General features: G+C 33.2%; 1 protein-coding gene across 1 annotated transcript in view; it reads left to right on the top strand.

Moving 5' to 3' along the window:
* The first annotated feature begins 9,105 nt into the window (after positions 1-9,105).
* Positions 9,106-23,575, top strand: part of COL3A1 (collagen, type III, alpha 1) — a 38,133-nt gene continuing 23,663 nt past the window's right edge. The window contains exons 1-7 of the mRNA XM_011936476.1: positions 9,106-9,354; positions 19,339-19,541; positions 19,775-19,825; positions 20,260-20,373; positions 21,656-21,736; positions 22,655-22,708; positions 23,164-23,217. Of these exons, the coding sequence (XP_011791866.1) occupies positions 9,276-9,354; positions 19,339-19,541; positions 19,775-19,825; positions 20,260-20,373; positions 21,656-21,736; positions 22,655-22,708; positions 23,164-23,217 (636 nt within the window). The 5' untranslated portion in view covers positions 9,106-9,275. The remainder of the gene's footprint in view (positions 9,355-19,338; positions 19,542-19,774; positions 19,826-20,259; positions 20,374-21,655; positions 21,737-22,654; positions 22,709-23,163; positions 23,218-23,575) is intronic.

The raw sequence follows: 23,575 nt of genomic DNA, 5'->3' as shown, positions 1-23,575 counted from the left end.
CTTGGCAGGGATTTTAATTTGGAAGTTAAAAAAAATGCAGAAAAATATCCTAAGATTTCACACATGGATACTTTTATTATAAAGTGAAAATTTTCTTATAAAACCACAACTCAAGATTGAAAATGGGGGGGGCTTAATTTAAACTTAAATTATATAAAATAGACTGGACAAATAATGATATTGCCAGAATCATCCATATTTGACTACAATCTCAGCATCTCATCAGTCAATAGGTCCTTACCAAATGTCTGCCCTTTTGGACTGCTTGCTAGGTGCTAAAGAAACAGTGACCACCAAAACAGAAACAACTCTTTCCCCGAGGAGCTTCCAGTGTTGCAGAAAACATAAAGTAATAATTATGAGCAAATTATTATAACTATCAGAAAATAAATGAAGCACTTTTGGAATGTAGCCATTCATTATGATCCATATTTTAGTATTCTTCCTCAACATATCTTTACCCAAAATTCTGATGCCCATTGTCCCTAAATTCTAAACTTTTGAGAAGAAATAAGAAGCGTCATCCTTATCTTTTCTAGTGAAGCAGAAGAAAAGTTAACTACAGCAATGTAGTGATGGGAATAACAGTGAAGAAAGCTGACACCGTGATGGGTACATATAGGCACTGGAGATGTTGAGTAGCCAGTACACTACTGTTGTTGTTTCCTCTGGTTGCCTTGTCATACTTTCTTCTTAATAACAGCTAGGAAGGACTTTGCTAACTAGTAGGCTGCAATCATTAAGGACTTGGTGAAATTCCAAAATCCACAACCCCTAGGAATTTTCCTGGATCCCCTACTTGGAGAAACATTGTAAGCAACTTACAGCACACTAAATCAGAAAGGTTGGTCTGTAAAACCATTTATGTAATTTCTCTGCTTTTGTTTTGGGGAATCTTCCAAAAGAAGTGTCTAGAGAATCAGATATAATTTGAGCAGAGTATGCTAACGTGGCTTCAACAATGATTATACTTTTCTCATAATTTTGTACTCAACAATCATTTTTTCCAGTGATGTGTCATGCTGTCCCAGTTGACTGTCTGGCCATATTTTGCCCTGGTGTTTGCTATAGCAAAAAGTGCAGCTATAAAATTATCTTCTTCAGTTTGATGTTAATTTTGATGAAGTCTTCCAAGATGTATCTTTTCCCCCCCTCTAAATCCATATGATAATAAAAGATCAAACAGTTCTCGATCATATTTTGAATGGGAAACATTGGTATCATAAAATAATTCAAGAGCCTTATTTTATCTACTTATTTCTTCCCAGTTAGTCATCATAACAAATAACCATAAAATGTACTTTTTTTCTCCCCTTCCTCACCATAAAAAGTGTGTCACTTGCACAACTCCAAGTTAGGAAACGGGAAGGGTCAGGGAAATCTCACACAATGCTACCCAGTTTGATCACACATTACCTCCAACGCTAGCTTTCAGTTGTTGATCTAACACCGCCAGCCACACCCTAACTAAAATTTTAGAAGTGACTGTTTCAGCTGGACACCAGGACACAATCCATGGCGACACACCCCTGATGCTGAATCTAGGTCAACGTGGTTGCCCATTTTCCAGCTGACCTTGCTCTTAACAACCAAAAAATGGATTACAATTCCTACATGTAAAGGGACCACTCTAGAATACTATTACCTGCCTTATATGTATCCTTAGCATGCTCAACTAAACAGATTGAAGTTCCCACAATTCTCACGGGAATTGAAGCTAATAAATCAAGCAATAAAATATAAAGCTTTAGATATTTGTCTTACATTACATGTGGGGTGTCTGTAATTTGTGGGAAGGTAAGGAATTTTCAGTATTTTGATTCATATTTTTCCTTTTTTTTATTTGACATTTTGCACAATTTTTTCCTTTTAAAATTTTCACAGTAAGGAAATTGAGTCAAGAAAAGTGAAAACAATTTAAACAAAAAGTGTGATAATTCCTCTTTGAAGCGTTTTAATTTCATGATGCTCATTTACATGTCTTTTTTTCTTTTTACCCTAAACTAAAAATAAATTACTATTATGATACATTTCTAGTTCAATTATTTCAATTCATTTTGAAATTAACTTTTGGCTTTTCTGTCATTCTCTTTCATAATCCTTGGTAAATTACTTGTATTTCTTTCTATTTTATAAATTATTTTTAGTGGTCTCTGACTCGTAATACTTGTGGTGAACACAGTTTGACTGCTTTCAATTTATTTGCTAACTAGTTCTATTTATTTTTTTCTATTTTATAAATAAATTCATAACATCTGGAAGTTTTTTAAATCCGTTATAAATCCAAAGACTTCCTATGCTGGAAAGAGTGACCTTCCTTTTTAAGAGTGATGGAAATACTGGAAATAATTAACTTATTGAAAATTACATGAGATCTAAAGGATACAAAGGAAATAGATTACTTCAGATGTGCTTTTCTGGATTAAGTGTTTCATATTTTAAATCATTTGCCATTTGATTCTTATTAATTTCCTACTATGCACAAGGCGATGTAATAGCTACAGTGAAGTATAAAAGGAAAGATAAACCTTAGTTTTTCCCTGGAGTAGCTTTCAGCCTAGTAAAGGACATAAAAGGATGTAAATTAAAATAAACTAAGAGGCATAGGAAAGGTAAGGTAAATTAAAAGAAGAGCAAAATGATTTTAACAGGGAGGATCAGAAAGATTTTGTAGATTACTTAATCTTTGGGTTGAATCTTCAAAATAGGATTTGAACATATAGAATGAGGAACAATCATTTTAGACAGAAAGAGAGTATATGCAAAGGTATAGAAACCCAGAAATGTAGAGTAGGTATTGGAAAAAAAAAAAAAAAAGAGCCATTTGATTTGCTAAGAAGATAGTGCTTGGATCAAGATTAATTGCGTATCAAGAATTATCTAAAATAGTGTTTTGTATCCTGCTGGGTTTAGGTTGAGAAATAGAAAGGGTGGCTGGACATGAAATAATAGAAATCAAATTATATTAGTCTGTTTAGTGTTATTATCCAAAGGTTAACACTTTGAATAATCAATATGGCATAATTTTTATGTGAAGACTTTCTACTTGGAGTAGTTTATTTTCATGAGTCACATGTTTTACCTTAATCACTTTATGAAATGTATCTTGTATCTATAAAATAAAGAGGTGAAGAGCAAAAACTGATCCATGGTCTGGGTCCTATTTTTTTTTAAGAAATGCTTATATTATTAAACATTTCATATTTTATTTTATTTTTATTTATTTATTTTTTTTTTTTTTGAGGCGGAGTCTCACTCTGTCCACCAGGCTGGAGTGCAGTGGTGCGATCTCGGCTCGCTGCAAGCTCCGCCTCCTGGGTTCACGCCATTCTCCTGCCTCAGCCTCCCTAGTAGCTGGGACTACAGGCGCCCACCACCGAGCCCGGCTAATTTTTTTATTTTTAGTAGAGACGGCGTTTCACCGTGGTCTCGATCTCCTGACCTTGTGATCTGCCCGCCTCGGCCTCCCAAAGTGCTGGGATTACAGGCGTGAGCCACCGCGCCTGGCCCATATTTTAAATACTATTTAATACCATCCTAATTCAGTCAGTCTCCTTTACATCGATCAGTATTCATTATGTACAAGGGACTGTGTTTACTACTGTGTATGATTTTTAAAAGTGAGGGTAGGAAACAAAAAAGGTTATAAAAAGGAATAAAATAAGTACATAAAGAAATACAAAACAATGCTTCTAAAATGGACATTGCCACAAGAAAGCCAAATCTCCAGAGGGCAACACTTGAATCCTTGGGAACAAAAGGAGACTATTTGCTGTGACATCCCTCCTCCAAGAATAACGTTCCGTATACCAAGAACATACCTAAATGTAGAGTCTTTAAACATGATTTAATATATAGACAAAATTGAAGGCTTTAGACAATTTAGTAGACGATTTAATAGTAACGGCAAGTAAAACACAGAAAGGCCTGTTTATGTCTGTTTATTTTAGGCAAGGGAGCCTGATGAGGAGGCTTTCAATTTTTGGGTACTTAAGAATTATTTGGAATCAAAGATCCTAAATCTGAGCCCCCACTGTGTATCTGAAAGGATATTGATAGGAATTAAAAATCAGTCTCCATTTGAAGCATGTAGATTCCCTGTTGGGCTTTGACCTAGCTCATGTATCTATCAGAAAATTATGATTTGGATTTTCCTTTTATCTTTACACAGAACTGGCTACATCTGAAGAGCTGTTACATCTGTGTTGGATATTGCTGAAAATTCCTAAGGATGACTCAGATGACAAATTATATTTGATGGAGAGTCTAGTGGGATTTGCAGAGTGGAGCTTCAACCCTGAGAATGATTAAGCTAACTGAAGACTCAACAGGGAACTCCTGAGCTGCTTCACGATGTGGCATCCCAGTTTCTGGGTCACTCCTGTGGTAAATTTATAAAGTAATCACACTATTCAGGAATGAGATTAGGTAAGGAGATGAATTTCAATTTTCTATGAATTTTCAAATATAATTACAATAATAATTATAATAGCAAATAAAGCTATAATTTAAACATAAGTATATAAGGGCTTCATTCAAGAGAACATGCTTACAATACTTCAGAAAGTTTCACTATTCAAGTAGAGGCTTGCCAGTAGTCTCCCTTTCAATGATTAATAGTCTGTTATGTTAAATAAGATTTCAGGTGACAAGTTTATGTCTACATAAGAGAAAACTCATAGATACTTATCTACTTATGTGAAGGAACATTGATATAACACATACAAGTTACCTTACATGTGTATTAAGGAATTTTCCTAGAAAAATTTACTTGCTCGAATTTTTGTCAGCTTTTAAAAGTATACACATATGTATTTAGTTATACATATATGTGTGGGGGGTATATAAACATATACAACATAAACACACAAAAACACATATGTAAATGGTTTTGCATGCTCTAAGATTGTACTTCATTAAGTGTAAAGTAGTGAACTTTTGCTTAAATACAATACTGAAAATTACTCAAAGATTAATGACAAGACAAATATCAGAATAGTAATTTTTGTAAATTGGCCATTAACTCCATAACACTATCATTTCACAATGCTTCATTAGAAAAAATACAAAATTAAGTGTCAGATTTGTATTCACCAGACTCCTAAATTGCATAAAAATATCTTTACCACAATCAGTGATTAGTGGAAAGCATGGTGAAAATATTTGTAAAGTGTGCTAGTTAGTTCCAATTGCAATGAATTACGTTGAGGGTCATGTAACCTCTTTGAACTTTCTGTTCAATCTTGGGATACTTCCCAGCTGCAAACTACAAAGATAAAAATTCAGATCCTTAGCTTTAATAGCAAAGAATAGATAGGAATCAAGACACTTAGTTTTTTCTAACTAAATTTTACTGGAACTTTATTTTACTAAATGTCAAGAAGATATGGATTTTGTACAAAAGTGAAAATTTTTAGTTAGTTACAATTCCAATGAGTAATTTTGAGAGTGATGTAACCTCTTTAAACTTTCTGTTCATTCTTGGGATACTTTTCAGCTGCAAAATACAAAGATAAAAATTTAGAACCTTAAGTTTAATAGCGAAGAATAGATAGGAATTGAGATACTTCGTGTTTCCTAACTAAATTTTACTAAAACTTTATTTTACTAGATGTCAAGAAAATATAAATCTTGTACAAAGTGAAATTTCTAGGCTAAAAAGAAATGGTTATTAAAATAATTCTATAAGAAAAAAAAACAAGGGGCCAATGAACTCTACTTTGGGGACTAAGGGGAAATGAAAGAAAAGGGTCTTAAAGACTTGGTCATATAATCACTCAAATACTGGACTATCATGTCCCACTGCTGGTATAATTTGCCTCAATCCTGGAAATATCTATGGTTAAATATGTTTAAGTCCCGCAAGTACAACATGACTTTTTCAACTGTATTTCTGGCTCTACTATGCACATACTAGTATTTGTTCAAATTCTTTTAAAGGAAACAAAGCTCTTCAAATGTGGTTTTACCCTTATCAACTGAGTGAACTGATCCACCTCTCTAGGAATAATAAAAAAAGACCTGCATTGTATTTTACAGTTGTATTGGTAGTTCTATTATCACAAGTACTTTTTAAAAGCCTTTACAGTGATTTGAAACCTAGAAAATGTCCCTAAAAATAAAGCATGTGGTTGGCTTCAAAAAGAAAATCACACATAAAGCAGCACAACAAAGGGGAGGGGAGAGGAAAGAGAGAAAGATTGAAACATTTCTGTTCCATGTGTTTTCCATGATGGAGATAATTGATTTCCTTAGTGCTCTTGTAGAAAGCACTGCTGGCATTCACTGGCCTACTGAGTTCATCACAGCTGTGCTTGTGCATCTCTCTCAACCTCCACTTTCCACTGAATTGGAAAAGATTTGAATTTTTAGTTGATCATCTGCCACACCCTTGCTTTGCCTCATCTTTCCAGGCACTCTCTTTGTTAAAGGAGATCCAGATAAATCAGTGCTTTAGTTGGTGCAGGTATTTAGATTTGAGTTAAAACTCTAAATGCAATCCCAAAAGCAAAATGACATGTTTATGTGTCCTGGTTAACATCAGTGAAGTCAGGGAAGTATGGGCAGAAATGTGTGTCTAGATAACAATGAGGACAGCAGTTCCTGGATGGCATAATAGGATTCAGAAGTGTATGCATTTCACCTAGTTCAGACCCTGTATTAAGAAGTGCTTTGACCCCGTATAAAGAAATGCTTTGACAGGAGGTAGAGAAATAGGATCTGGGACACAGAATGTAAAGGATCCTAGTGCAAAACCTCCAAATATAATCACATATTTGAGGTAGTGAAGAATGGCAAATCAGAATATCTGGAGAATGAATTTTCTAGGTCTCTCCTGGAGACCTTAAAATGCAACAATCCTTCCATATGCAAAGCATCAGCTAATGTTTCTTGAGTGAGTGCATCAATCATGAATTTTTCTCATGAGTATAAGACTTTTATTTGAATAGCTAAGCAAAGTAAGAATTTTAGAACAGTAGTAATTTTATTTATAATGCCTAAAATAAAGGATAACAAGCATTATTTTTAAAATAACATTTCTCATTTTTCACAGTGGAAAATAAATCTGATGAAGAATTCAATAAATTTCAGCTTTTATTGACCACCTAAAACAATGAGAGAAATCTAATATAGATATATGAATTCTATGTAGCTACAGAGACATCATGAGAAAAACTATGTTTCTGAATTGGTGTGAACACAGGAAATATTTTTTATGTACGGGACAAAGATGTTTGAAAGACAGAAAGATGCATACAGCAGCGTTTCCCCAACATCTCTACTGCGATCCAGTAGAAAAGCTTATATTCATGACCATTCTGAACAGTTACTTTTCTCCCACGCCCCCAAGCAGTGACTCTCCAATCTAAAATAAAGATACACAAGAGGTTGGTCTCGTTCTAGTTCTTCTTTCCTGTCATCAAATGATGTCATCTACATTGGGATGTCTTGGTTTGTGCTCCTTGTGACTAAAGATACAAGAAAGCTTGGGAGGCCGAGGCGGGCGGATCACGAGGTCAGGAGATCAAGACCATCCTGGCTAACACGGTGAAACCCCGTCTCTACTAAAAATACAAAAAATTAGCCAGGCGTGGTAGCGGGCGCCTGTAGTCCCAGCTACTCAGGAGGCTGACGCAGGAGAATGGCGTGAACCCGGGAGGCGGAGCTTGCAGTGAGCTGAAATCGTGCCACTGCACTCCTGCCTGGGCGATAGAAGGAGACCCCGTCTCAAAAAACAAACAAACAAACAAAAATATATAAGAAAGCAAGTGTGCCACTGTCCCTACTTACAGGATTCATGTACACCTGGGAATACACATATGAATTGAGTGAAAATTTAGTAACACAAATTAGAAGAAAGAGAAAGATGAAAATAAGTTTAAAGGAGGTATTTTACATAAGGAGGAAAGTTTTGCATTGGGGCATAAGGAAGTGACTTCCATGAACTGGTGTGAAATAGGGAGAATTTTATGTGCACGGGCATAGAGATGGACATGTTTAGGTGAACATGAAGAAAATTAGTTCAAGTGACTTTGATTAGAATTGAAATTTCCACTGTAGATTATAGAGATAGATGAACTAACTGTGAACTGATGATTAGGGTGTAAAGAAATATCTCCATTGCCAGATATATCCTTATACTGTAAACAAGTATATTTTTCCTGCAGAGATTTATCAAAGACCTATAAATGGTATTTGCCCCTCTTTCAAATATGACACAAAAATTACTGCTTGATAGATCCGGAAATACATTGGAAAGTTTTGTGGATGAGGATCTGGAAAGTATACACATAAAAGTCTACATTAGAAATATTTATACTAATCTTTAGAGTAATGCAGGAAAAAAAGACCACTTTCTCTGGTACTCTTTTGCTATTCTATGTGATAAACTCTTTCTCTTCCAGTTTCCTAAAAAGTTATGTCATGAAAAGGCTGAATTTTTCTCTAGAAAGATCTGTTCTGTCTTTCCCAGGCAACATAAAAATTGGAAATCTCACAAGAAAGCACTCTGGCTTGCTAAAGAAATTTGTGATAAATGGAAACAGCTATAGATAAGTATCTAACTTTTAGGAAGCCATTTAAACATAGCTCAAATACTTTGTCTTTTGACATTTGCCTGAAACTTAACTTCTAGGACCCAGGGTGGGTGGATGAGTCAAAGGGGCAAACGGAGGCTTTTCTTTCAGTGAATCTCTTACAGTCCCCTATTTAAATTGAGTTAGGATTAGTTCTGGCAAAATCCCAACATAAAAATCTTCTGGAAGATCAGTTCTGCAAATTACACATACCGAATGAATAGGCATCCAGCAATTTTTCAAAATTATGGAGTTGTTAACTTTATAAGGGGAAATAAAAATGTATGCATTTACATTGTATGTATTAAAAGAAGTCAGAGCATTTCTATATGTTCCTAAGTTATACAAACATATATGTAAGACTGAAATATGTAACAAACTTTTACATAAGCAGATGCATACAAACACCAGATGTGCTCTTTTTGTTACTGTGGGTTGTGTCTTCTATAAGGGAAAAAGAAATATTTATCATTTCTTTTACTGCTGAGGGGATGGGTGCGGCTCTCATGTTTCAGAAAGGGGCTGGAAAGTGAGAGAAGCCAAACTTTTTCCTATTTAAGGCCAAAGCAAAGGAATCTCAGTGGCTGAGTTTTATGACGGGCCCGGTGCTGAAGGGCAGGGAACAACTTGATGGTGCTACTTTGAACTGCTTTTCTTTTCTCCTTTTTGCACAAAGAGTCTCATGTCTGATATTTAGACATGATGAGCTTTGTGCAAAAGGGGAGCTGGCTACTTCTTGCTCTGCTTCATCCCGCTATTATTTTGGCACAACAGGAAGGTGAGTAGGTACTGATTTCAAGAAACTTTATGGGATTTTTGTCTTTTCTTCTCCTCACAAAGAGGGGTGTAAAGGGGAAAATCAGCTGCCTGATTAAAGATAATTTCCTCTATAAGCTCCAAATTGTGAAATGTTGAACTGACTATAGCTGTGCTTTTACATTACTTGAAAAATAATTGTGTTATGTGTGTATTTAAGAGTTCTGTGGTTGTTTAAGATAAAATGTTCTTGTACTAACTTGTTTTCATGTTAAAGGCACTGGAAACTTTTTAAAATGGCTTTAAAATTTTTCCCTCCCGGATTGTTAACATCTTGGAATACTTCCCCAGGCAGTCTGGAAGTTATTGGTCTTGCAATAATTTTATGTTCCTCTTTGTCTGCTGGATTCTTTGTAAGGTTAGAATATCGAGCATTGTTTTCTGAATAAGAATGCATTTCAAATATCATGGATTAAGAACAGTCTAAAGGAAGGTACTATGCATTATCAGAATCATTGAATATAGTTCTGTAAAACGGCAACAAAGTACCTATAAATATTCTTCAAAGGGATCAAACTGCTAAAATATTTTATTATTCCTGTTTTTATTCTGTTTCAAGAATGATTGATTAATTCATCTTTTCTAGTAGCAAGATGTTAAGGGACTAGTATTTTCCACATATTCTACATTTTAACCGCATTCACATTAACGAAGAAAATATTTTTAAAAATGTTTTCAACAGGAGTTTTGACTTTGCTACAAACAAGGTAAAGATGCTAGTACTGTTGGACTTCAGAAAGCTGTTTAGCTATATTTTCTAATAATTGCATGTGATGTTTTTCATATTCTAATTTCTCCTAAAAATACATTTGTCTCATTATTTATGTGAAAATATTCTTTTATTTACCATAGTCATGAAAATACTGAGCAAATTGGAATACAAACTTCCATAAAAATAAATATTTAAGTGCTAAATGTAAAGATAACTAGGAGAAATTACTAGAGAATTTTTATTGCACATAACTAAACATGGTTACATTTAAACTCATAGATTTTGCAAAGGACATTGCATGATAATTTGTTTTTTGTTTGTAATATCAAATGTCTTTGTTGTCCTCACAGGTAATACATGTAAATGTGTGTATGAGGGGAGGGGTAGATATACAGTGAAATGTCTTCGGTTATATTCAGCCCATGGACAAAAAAGAAAAGAAACACCCATATTCCTTGTTCCCTTAATTTCCTCTCCTCCTTACCCCTCCTCTCCTTCCCTTTCCCCTCCTCTTTATCTCTCTCCACCCCTTTTGGCTCCTTTAGACTTCTCTTCACTCATCACCCCACCCCTCCCTAGGCAAGCCCATCTCTACTCCTCTCTCCTCCTCTGTCTTTCCTGCCTGTTCCTCCCTCCCTACTCCCCATGTTGCCTCCTTATGCCTCCATTTCTTTTTTTAGTTCTCTCTCTCCTTGCCTCCTAGCCCTTTCTTTCCCCTGAACTCGCAATCCTTCTTTCTTTCTTATTCCTCTCCTCTTTTCCTTCCTATCCTGCTCCTCCCAGGAGATGCTACAACTCACAGTCCTTTCTTAGAATACCAAATGACTACTATCCCCCACCACCCATTTATTGAAAAGACTACAAACTTGGAGGTTTTAGCTCAAAAAATTGTAATGTATTTGTAGTTGCCTAGTGGTTACAAGCTTTTTATAAGCCCTGTGGCTATTTTTCTTCCGAGTCCAACTTTAGAGGGGGAGTGTTTGACACTTACAGTACCTTGACATCACATTAAGTTGTATTTATTTCCCTTTTTCTCTTTAGATGCAAAAAATAATCAATAAGTATAAAATTTTACTGATAAGTGTTTGTGTGCTCTTAAGCTCAAAAAGAGTTGAAAGAGAACTATTCAGCCTATATATTTTTTTGTCATGAATAAAAGTAAAGTTTAATTGACTTAAGACAGTACATCTTATGTTCCCTATGGGTTTTACAAGAAAATTCTGCTATTAGATAAGGTTTGGAAAAGTTACAGGAGGTATCTGAATATTCAGCACACTGAGAACTGTCATAAAGTTCTGGGGTGGTGTTTCTTGTATATGTCCTCATAACTTCAGAGACAGCACAGCTCTAATGAACACTCACTTCTAGTTCACTCACAGGCATTTTTTGGGTATAAACAAGTCCTCAAAAAGAATTTTGGTCTTCTTACAAATTTGTGAAATTGTATTTAATTCATGTGTTATATTCCACTAATGGAGAAACATGGTCTGTTTTATATTTCCTGTAGTTTATAAACATGCCAAATTTTAAGTGCAAAGATGCGTCACCTAGTAGCTGACAAGCCAGGTTGCCATTTACATAATGAATGCCAATATTAATGTTACTTAGCTGGCTTCAGTAGTTTATAATAAGCTTTAAAAAAATCATATGCGTGAATTTTAAATGTTAACACTGCTTTCCTAAGGAAATTAGTATGCTATGGATAAATATTGCAAACACACATACTGACACAAAAACACAATGGTAACAGTATTCAGAGTCTTTTTGGGAATTAGCTTAAATGTTATGGCCATTTAAAAAATTCCATATATGACTATTTTTTAAATATATTTTTCATGTCTTTGATGTAGTCCTTATTTGACAGAAGTATTTTATTCGCTGCTTAATTGATAGATAGATTATAGACAGCTGTTACTAAGTAATACTGCTTCATTAGGGCAGAAACAGAAACTTTAGTTTAATTAAATGTGTACTAATGTTTGAGTTTCTATATTGTGCTACAGTGATAATTCCAGTAAAATAAACTGTGGACCTTTAGTTGTTTGAGATTTTTAAAACTATAAATGGACTCAGAGAATCAGTTTCTTCTTAGATGTCATGAGAGTATATTTTTCCTTATGCTTTAAGAGGGAATCTGTAACTTGCTCAGGTAACATTCAAGTTTTCGGGTTTGCATTTGTCCCTACAATTAAACACATTGAACTACAGGAAAATGTTATAAATTTAGGAACAATTGCATTTTTAAGCAGAGAGGATGCATAGTTGCTCACACATCTCAGTGTCAGTCGCCTAACATGGATCAGTGCTTTATTTGGGATTACAAAACTAGAAAATGACAAAGTCAAAGCTAGGACCAATATTCTGTTAAGCCTTCGATAATTACAGAACACACATTAAAATTAGAATATTTGAATTTTCTTAGTTTTGTAACTATTTGCCATTGAAAGGAGATACTGAAAAATTACATATCGTCCTAGAAAGTACATGAGCTAATAATGCATTTCTAAAGGTGAAGAAAGAATAGGTATTTTTCTGTTTAATACTCAATTTTATAGAGAGTAGTACATTTACTTTTTTAAACCCCAGAAGCTCAGGATCTTATTTTAAAAGAAATTATCACCAGTTCTGTGTGAGTAAATAAAGTATTATAATACAACACTTTGTGTTTTTCATTCATGATACTTGTATTTCCTTACCTGAGCTTTATTTCTAGGGAAGGAAAAAATGCTCAGGTAACACCAGAGCTTTGAAAAATTTGGATTTTCAAAAATACCTTTTTATGTATAGGCCTTTAGCTCATCTGATGTTGAATACTCTTTAGATGATCTAAAGGCCTACACATAAAAAGGTATTTTTATTAAATTCTGGAATTAAACATTTCAGCATTATAAGAAAAGAAAGCAAAGCCACTGGAACAATTCTGGAAAAGAAGGAAAGACTGTGATTAAATGCCTTTTAACTAATTCAGATTCCTGGATTGATGTCTTATTTACAGGCTTCTTTTTAAAAATCAAGAATGATTGACTGTGAGTTTACCAGGATTATAGTTGAGGCTACAGGACAGCTCCTCAGGAAAGCCCCTGTTCTACATCTACAGTCACATGCTGGACTTGAGTTGTCACTCAGAGAAGAGTGCCATCTACCGAAACTCCAGTTTCCATTGTGAATGGCTTCTTTGGGGCAGAGTTCCAAAAATTATGTAGCCCAGCTCTTCAATTTTGTAACATCTAGTGATATCACCACCTTGAAGTGATTAAAGTAGATTGCTTAAGAATTAAAGCTTTAAAGATGAAAGATGTTATTGCTTTTGCTGGACATGAGGAACAGTTGTAAAGTTTCCAGGTCTACAATAACTTTCTGGAACTCTCTCAGTGAACTGTTTCTTGTAAAAGTTTTCCCTAGGAAAAAAGCTCAATCCCATTGTTTCCATGCTCAAAAAAAAAAGAGGTCATATAGTGTAAAAAAAACTCTCCAGACTTTTCAAAGGGGAAACTTTGCCTGTTTCATGTCAAGATGACAACGGAAAAAATGAGATAGCTATTCTTACATAAATCACTTGTGAACTGCAGTTTGGGGAGTTACATTAACCACCAGAGTTTCAGTCTGTGTCTAGTGAAAACACAGCAGAAGTGGATTCCTTTCAGATTAACTAATAAAACCCTTGTTTTTTTCCATAACTGAGGTCAAGCACTGATGTTTAAAATGTAGTCTTAATGAGCAAAATGAAACGTTGAAAGAGGACAAGTCAAAAAGCCCAAAAGATATAAACATCAAAGAGAAAAGATCCAGAAATTATTAAAAGTTAAATTTCCCTTGAGTTCTAGTATTAAGAAAGTAGCGCTTGAGTAAAATGGCATACATTTTTCTGAAACTGTTTTTGTATAGTATTTTGTGTGGAGGATGACAGAGACTGCATTTCTCAAGTAAATTAAAATCATAGATACACTCTTTGGAATTGCATAGCATGTTTACAACGTTCGAGTTTCATTCAATGAAAACTTCTAACGAACTTAGATAAGCATTAATAGGACTCATTTAATAACTATATTTTCTGACAAACAATGTGTTAATGAGACATCTTAAACATATTTTTGCACTGGATGCAGAAGTCTTTTCTGTCTGGTACTATTGTTGTTAGAATCCTACTTTTTTGTATATAGCAAAATGTATGCAGGGTTTCTGAGTCACACATTTATTCTGTTGGTGGTCTGGATGTCACCAGGGTGGCTTTAGAGATATTACCCTTCTTCATAAGGTCAAGAGAAAATAAACAGGAGAATTTAACTCCAGATGGCATCTTCCTGTTTTGAGGCCAGATAGAAAAGATATTTTGCAGAGAACTGTTCTCCTTAAAAATATACCTATCTAGATTCAGATTTTAACCTTGCAGTGATAAAAAATCATATGGGACAGAGCTTTGGAGTCGACTTCTTTAATCGTATTCAGTTTTGAAATAGCAGAAAGAAAATAGAATGCAGTAATTAAGAGTATCAAATGTAGAGGAAGCCTTCTTACGTTCAAATCTTCTTTTTTACCCTGACAGTGTAACCTTGGGAAATTACTTAATGTTTCTGTGGTTAAGATTCCTCATCTGTAAAATTAGGATTATGACAGCTCTAAGATCATAAGGCCTTTGGGAGTATGAAGCAACATATATATCCAAACTACTCAGAGCAGTGCCTACAAGATAGGAGGTACTATACAAGCTCTACCTAGCACTAGTTTTACTAACGCTAGCAAATAAAATTACTCTAAGGAAGAAATTAAAGTACTTTGTAACTTAGTGATAAGGATGGTGAAATGTAAAATTTTATTTATAAGACTATACAACTTAAAGTTGTTTGCCAACTGTAATAAGTAGAATATATTCTCTTCAATGTTTTTATAATTTGACACTAAGCAGATTTTATTATATATGCAGTTGCTGTTGGTTAGATATGAGATACTTTACATTTTCTAATTATCTAATTATTTTTATTTTTAACAGGATAAAATATTAACTTAAATGACATTTCTAACTGGAGATTGAAAAATCATATATCTATAAAATATGAAACAAGAAAATATCTACAACTGATAATTTATCAATTTTTTTTCTTGGAGGTAGCAAGAATAAATAAAATCTTCTTTGTCTATGCAAAACAGTGCTTTTAAATTAAAATTATTCACCTAGAATGTCTCCAGATACTTTCTTTAGAGCCCTTTTTGTTAAGTAATCTAACATATTTTAGGATACTATAATAAAGATATAAGCAGTAGAAAACATATTTTATTAAAATGTATGTTTTCCAAACAGTATCATTTAAAAGGCAAACTAAACATATTTCAGTTGGAAACTGTATGAATGCCAAATACCCACATGTACAAAATGTTCAGCTTTCTAAAGTAATGAAAATAAATTATAATAATTTATAAATCATATCTGTGATGCTTAGATTTTCAGATTATATATCTTTTCCCAGATAAGGATTCAGTAAGAAGAGAAGAGGAAAAAATATTCACTTTTCATTCAAGTCAAATTAACTAATTTAATTAAGTGCTTTAGGGAATAATAATAATAATATTGCTCCAAAAATAGTATTAAGACAAACATAATATGCATTTTTTGTCCTAACAATATGATTTCTTCAAGTCAGCATAATTTAACATAAAGAATGGAAACAAAAGAATCACAAAAAAATTAGCTTTATGCACACCTAAAAATATATAATTATGTTATCTGGCTTTATTTTTCTCTAAAATTCCAAAATAGAAAACTAGGAAAGAAGCAGCTATGAGTGGTTTACGTCATGTGTTAGCTTCAATATGTTTTATATTATAGATCCCAACAAGGAGATGATTGAGCTTAATATATTGCTTGTGTGATCACAAGTAAATTTCTTTCAGAATTGTACTTTGTAGTAAGGAACAGAAACACCAAATGACATGGGAGATGGAATTTAAAATTAATTACAAATTGGAACAGAGTGATTTAAACAACTAAAATAACGGAAGTAATTGGAAAGTCCATTACTTTCCAATAGTAAAATGAAATTATTTGCCTTTTATTTAATACTTTTGGAAAAAATTAACTTACTATTTTAACCAAAGCTACTCTGAATACAGATTCCTAAGAAATGAAGAGAATAATATGAGATGACTTATTTCAAAATCCCATTTTCTATTCTATATCTAAATGTTGCAAATGGCTAACTAGAGTATTTTTATTCCTCTAGAAACAAAATATTCTTTTCCTTGATTTTGACTTTGCCATGATTTTCACACATAGTACCAGGTCTATGAAACATCAATCTAAGAGGTTTAACTTCCAATAGAATATATTGCTAACTACATTTTGTCATGCATGGAACGATAAAGGAAGCTACACAAAACTATTTTTTCAGCAAAGGTAACTAAGGTAGAAAAACAGAGAAAGGGCTAATTTTCAGCCACAAGTTTTTACAGGAACTGACTTTTCAGGAGAGCCAAATTTATTTCAAGTGGATATGAAATAACTTATGGCAATAAACAAAGTTGCATTAATTCTTATTTTTTAAGCATTCCAACTCTCTTCTTTAACTTAAAACAATATGACTTTCTAAAGTAAAACAAAACATGCATGCACCATGTTGACTGTCATGTGCAGGTGAGAAAAAAAATATTTTAAGAATATGACAATTTTTTAAATTGCACTAAAATAGTCTTTATATTGAGGCTGCTGTGTTTGAAAAAGTACTATAATATGTTTCTAATAAAATTTGGAAACAATAAGCTACATGACAACCTTAATTTTTATAACATTGCATTTAATCCAATTTTAACAAACTCATTTACAATTTTAATAGGTCAATATTGTGCTCATTTATTTAGTAATTAGCAGAACAAATGGAAAGTACTGTATTTCTAATGATGTGAGGACACCTTTAATGAGACATAAACAGAGGAGGATGAATACACAGGAAGGAAAAGCATTTATGTTAATTTCTAGGCAGATCAAGAACACATAGAAAGTACTTAAAATAGGAAGTGTTTGAGCCTAGCTTTAACTATTATCTTCATTTGTCTTTAATATGCCTTTAGTATTCAATAGCTGTTTTTCATAACCCACATGCTGTATTAAGTGTGAAAAGATGTTCCTGATCCAGGGGCAAAAAGCTGAAAGAATCATCCATACAATCTAACAATGTTTTTGAGGATAGATCTGGGGGGCTTAAAATATACATTATTAATGGGAAAATCTTGAGCTGAAACTAATCTGTAGGAACATTTCATATAAAGTTGATTTGGAGAAAATGTTTAAGTGGTTCATTTTGAGAAAAGGAACCAATGTAATTACAGTGCTCCATGTAATTTTATGGCATAATCTTCCAACCCCAAATTTTCAGACCTTTTCTGCAAACTGGTGAACTTAGTACTTAAATACAAGATGCCAGTTCTGTAATGAGTTTAATGCATAGACTCACCTATGTTATTACTCTTCACACCAATGTGTAAATGACTGCTCTTCTCTTAAATATGTTTTCCATAACACCATTCAAATAGGCCTACTTCATTTGCACTGAGATAAGCATTTTGGTATTCAGCTTTTATATGCACTATGAATTAAGAAATGCTCCTTTAAAAGCTTAGGAAATGTATATAGAAAATATATCCCATGTTCTCATATATGTGTTTCAAACATAGGGGAGGAATTAGAATAACTTTTCTAAATAAACTATTTGCCTACTTAAAATTGCATTTAAAAAATGAAGCTTTCCTTCATTAGCTGTAAACTACATTGAGAAATTGTAACATGAAGAAAGAATGGATTATCTATCTTCTCAAATAGATCAAGTGTGTTGTACAATATCATTAAATTTGTATCAGAACACATAAATGGAAATGAGAGGGGGAAGCAATTTCAGTACTCCCTAGAGTCTATGTTTTGAAATGCTTTTTGGTGAACATTTACTAAATCAGCTAAACATTTCAACTCACTTAAATACAAATCTAAATTATTATTACCCTAGACAGAGAGAAGATACAGAAACAAGAACTTGAAAAGGTGATCTTTTGTGGCTGCATGTTGTGCCCAGATGGAAAAATCTTAGGACCTCTAAAAGGCCTCTTGACCACTAGGCAGCAAAAACTAATTTTGAACTACTTGCCTACTCGGAAGCAGGCCTCCTTCAGTAGACATTTTAAATATCTTGGCTTTGAGAAAATAAAAATTTCACTGTCTCACAAAAATATAAATTACTGAACACTACATCATTTGTTGTTTGCAAAAATTTTTGCAGATGCTTAGAAACTTATTTATTTACTTAATTACTGGCAAACTATCGTACCAATCGTCAGGAACTAAAGTTGCATTTAACCACAATACACAGCTAATGCTTTAAGAATTGAGACTAGGTTTTGTTTTGGCAATTCCTAAGCTGATTCATAGTTAATAGCTGCTGAAATTTCAGTACCTTGTATATAATTATGAAGCAAGTCTAAAATTTTGGTTGAAGCAATTTTTTTTACCATTTTAAGCCACAAATACAGATGGTTATGATTCATATTTTCCCTATTATTTTTACTTATTCCTTGCCAATATTTATTTTAAAAACATCTTTTTCTTTTCTTTTTGGTGATTTGGAAATGTCTTTACATCCATAAGGGACATACAATGCATTATGTCATATCATGTTGACCGACTAATGCCAAACAGAGCTAACAGTGACATTCGATACACACAATAAGTTCTGTTAAAGCTTTCCCAGGAAAATCTGGTAGAGTTTTAGGGTGCCAAGATTAGTTCAGTTTTCCCCTGAATTTCTCAACTAGGTTAATAAAATCCAGAAAGTCTTCAGAGTTAGTGACAAAATCATCTTTTTAGTTTAATGCTCCCATCTGCTGTTAAGGCAAAGAATAGCAATTGGGTAGAAAAGCTTCTTTTCAATTGTGCCATTAATAAATAAATGTTTAAATGCTTGTGTGATATACATTGATATTAATTCTTACTATACATGAAATTAAAATACCTGTTGGTCTTAAGGAAAATTGACTATGGTATGCCAATTTTATGATAATAAGCAGATATGATATTTTAATTAATTCCTTGCTAGTTAGCAAATTACGTAGGACAAATATAATTTTCTAATGAAAGGAAGAAATTATTTGTTTCAAACCATTTCAACTTTGGCTATTGTTAGTAGTCCTGACAGAGTAACAAAAATCACATTTCAGCAAAACCTGAGGAAACTTCATGGCATCTAACTTGTTTTTCAGCTGTTGAAGGAGGATGTTCCCATCTTGGTCAGTCCTATGCGGATAGAGATGTCTGGAAGCCAGAACCATGCCAAATTTGTGTCTGTGACTCAGGATCCGTTCTCTGTGATGACATAATATGTGACGATCAAGAATTAGACTGCCCCAACCCAGAAATTCCATTTGGAGAATGTTGTGCAGTTTGCCCACAGCCTCCAACTGCTGTGAGTTCAGAGATAAACTGTGCACCTTCAATATTCATATTTAGACACATGACTAGTTCTTATATCATAGGAGCCTAAAAGGAAATGAAAGTCATGTTCGTCAAATAGCCATGTTTGTATTACAAGTAAAAAGTGGACGTTTCAATGTAAAGATAAGGATTGGTTAGAATCTGGGTTAAGAAATAATATGCAAATTCTGTGTCTTCTTTAATTTGTTCTTTTCCATTTATTAGCCTACTCGCCCTCCTAATGGTCAAGGACCTCAAGGCCCCAAGGGAGATCCAGTAAGTAAGCATTCTTTAGTAGAATAAAATTAATACTAATGATAATTCTAGTAAGAGTTTGCTTTTTTTCTGTTCATACCCTTTCTAGATTTGAACTTTCATCATACATTCTCTTTATTACCACATATTTGAATAATGGCACCAAACGATAGACTGGGAATCCATAATTGTATATATAAAGATTTCAATTTCCCAAACTTCATATTATGTCTTCACCCCCATGATCAGTTTAAATAAAATATATAGGTCAATATACAAAGGAATACATTATACTTAAATTATTCACGTGATTTTGATTGAAAATATGTGTTATAAAGAAAATATATTATTTGTATTGATTCCTAATATTATAAAGTGAAGAAACAACAATCTGATAATGATTCTGAACCACCAGGATTTTTCACTATTTAATTTATTTTTACCTCTTTTTTTAGGGCCCTCCTGGTATTCCTGGGAGAAATGGTGACCCTGGTATTCCAGGACAACCAGGTTCCCCTGGTTCTCCTGGCCCCCCTGGAATCTGTGAATCATGCCCTACTGGTCCTCAGGTATAACAAATTATGTTACTTAAAAAATCCCCTCATAAAACTATCTAGCTCATCTTCTTTCTTTACTCTATATTACATCTCACTATTATGAGTCCTTTGTATCTGTTCTCTGATTCTATGCATTTAATAAATCCTTATTTAGTGATTCTATGTATTAGGCACTATTCTAAGTGCTTTATAAGTATTCATTCATCCTCATAATGCTAATGTCATTGCTCCTATATACTTGGAAAAGTTGCCAATTTCTCAGCAGATGTATAGCATACACATTATGTTTAAGAAGTGAACTATCAACTTACAAAAAAAATTAACCTACACAATTTAGTTGGTACTATATCTATACTTTATTCTCCTACTAACACCAATGTCAAAGCCTCTAAAAGTCTGGACAAAAGGAAGTTGAAGAACTGTGAATATTCCTATTGAACAGCATTATTTCTGCCTATGAAACTGCTCTTGCTAATCCTTCAGAGCACATCTTGCTTCTCCTGAAGCATGGTAACCAAATAAATCTGCATGTAAAACAACCAAATAAAAAAAATGACAAAATTTCTGCTGCATGGAATTAGGTGAAATAAGAAAATATATTACACAAATCTTTGTGAGGTTAAAAAGTGCTTTTCGAAAAGCAATTCAACAAGAACTAAAGTGTATTGTCTAAGTTATTCTTATTCTAGTAACCAAATAGAACCTAACTCTAGACCTAAAACTTAGAATTTTAAAAAAGCTTTAAAGAAATCCAATAAGCATATGAGCTTTTCTACTAATTTTGGCTTATTTTCTGTGGAGATGTTTATTTTTAAGTGAATCTTTTAGTCATATTAACCAGAATCCAGGGGATATGAATTTCACTTGTATCATTAAGTGTTGGAAAAATAATTTGACTTCATTTTCTTTTGCTCATAATGTGAAGGTGTATTATATGATCTCAAGACTCTTTTGGCCTCAAACACCCTATGATCCTATGTTTGTAATGATGTAGATACTGCTTAGAAATAATAACTGAAGTAAGAGTATAATAGGAAAAATTGGGGGGAAACTAACGTTTAACACAGTGGAAAGATTTGTGCATCACACAAGAAAATGCTTCTGTAGGATATCTAATGTCTCAATCTACAGAAAAACAGGATAAACAAGATAATTAGTTAATACATACTACATCTTTTGGCACACAAAAACCTATCAGTGGTTACTAGATGTTGCATGCACCTCTAAATGCTTTTTAAAAGACTTATGAACTGTCTATTAAAATGATCATATCTATTTGGTCTCCTTGCCACAGAACTATTCTCCCCAGTATGATTCATACGATGTCAAGTCTGGAGTAGCAGTAGGAGGAATCGGTGGCTATCCTGGACCAGCTGTATGTACAAATGTTTCTCAGCATTTTAGAGCTTTGTTATCTTTCCAGTTTGTAAAATCTTGAATGGTTGCTCTTCTAGGAATTCAGTATTTTTATGGAATTGTACAAAATAGCTTATTCCTAATAAGGTTGGGAAAGAAAATGGTAGCATTATCATGTTCTTTCTATCGCATTCACATTATTAATCCAATTTTTGATCACATATAAACTTTTTACTAAAAAGTAAAAACCAAAGTCAACGGTTATTAACATTTCAGGAAAGTCTTTGTAAGAGAAAATATAAATACACAAACTATTGTTTTATAAATTTGCTATTAGTATTTAGAAACAGTGTGTTACAAAACTGAAGCATACTGTTTTCAGCATACAGTTTAATCTGTATTTCTGAACAATGATAAATCAATTGTCCTGTGTATGATGATTCTTGTGTGACCATATAAATCTCTAAGTCAATTAACTGTGATAGATATATCAACATAATTATAGACTTTATGGTTGATTTACATTATTACTTTAGATAACTGATTATAGGATTTGTAGTGTGCCAATATATGTTTTTCTGCACTGAGTTTGGCTGCCAAGCAAGAAATTGCTTCTTCACCAGTGCAATATAATCCTAACATTGCAGGGATTTTCATAGCATTGTGTACTAATTTTTCCAGACTTTTTAATTCCCTTCCTTAGGAATTCAGGACAACATTTTATAACATTTATTAATAATTTATATGGAATCTGTGAGAATTTCATTACAGTAATGTTTGCTTGCTAAGATCACTATTGTAGATCTCACGAATAGTTATCAAAAGATGAGATATATTTGTTCACAGTTTTAACAATGCAAGTGTCATTGCTTTGAAGCTTGGATAAAGTGTATTTTGCATTCATTTATTTTGTTTTTCATTCAAATTCACATTCCAGGGCCCCCCAGGCCCTCCCGGTCCCCCTGGTACATCTGGTCATCCTGGTTCCCCTGTAAGTATAGCCATTAGTGGTGTTTTCTTCTTCATTTTTAGAAAAATCAAATTAGTATGCATTCTGCTGTAATTCAGCCATTCCAGCATGCATAATCCCAGTTAACTAGAGAAGTCATAACCAAGAAACTGATTAAGGCTTCAAAGATAGAATTCCATATTTAATTCCTTTCCACCAACAACTATTGGCAATTAAAACCCTGGTAAAATTAAACCACATTAATTTGTATGTGATAGGGCTTTTAGTTCAAAACCATTCAGTTTCGATGGATTGCAATGAATGCAATGAAATGCATTAACTTCATTCTGATCTGAAAAAAACTTGGTCTCAATATTTATAAACTGGAGAAAAATTTGCTGATTGCATTCACAATCCTGATTTCTTACTGTCAAGATGTAAATGAATTATATGAAGATTTTGTTACTTTTAAAATATTTACATATTCTACTCACTAGGGATCTCCAGGATACCAAGGACCCCCTGGTGAACCTGGACAAGCTGGTCCTGCAGTAAGTAACAATTAAATTTATATTTATATATAAGTTGATAATTCTATATGGAACCTACCTTTGTTTTCTAAAACAAGTATAGGCCCTTACAGAATGAAGATTAAATTTACCCTTAAATTTGCAAATAACAAATAGCATTTTATCAAGTCTTTTGGACTCTTTCAATTGGTTAGCTATCTTAGAGACACTAGTTAATAAAGGAATTTTCTCATCATTAGCCATCAAAATAGTCCACTTCCCAGAGCTGATACAAATTAGAATTTGTTTATATATTTTCTGTAACCACTCAGTTCACTCTTATATCTAATCTACTGATAAATATAATTATATATATTTTCATATGTAAACATACATATAT

The sequence above is a fragment of the Colobus angolensis genome, unplaced genomic scaffold (assembly GCF_000951035.1).
Source record: "Colobus angolensis palliatus isolate OR3802 unplaced genomic scaffold, Cang.pa_1.0 Scaffold153, whole genome shotgun sequence".
In the NCBI taxonomy this organism is placed as follows: Eukaryota; Metazoa; Chordata; class Mammalia; order Primates; family Cercopithecidae; genus Colobus; species Colobus angolensis.
This window is presented reverse-complemented; position numbering and strand designations above follow the sequence as displayed.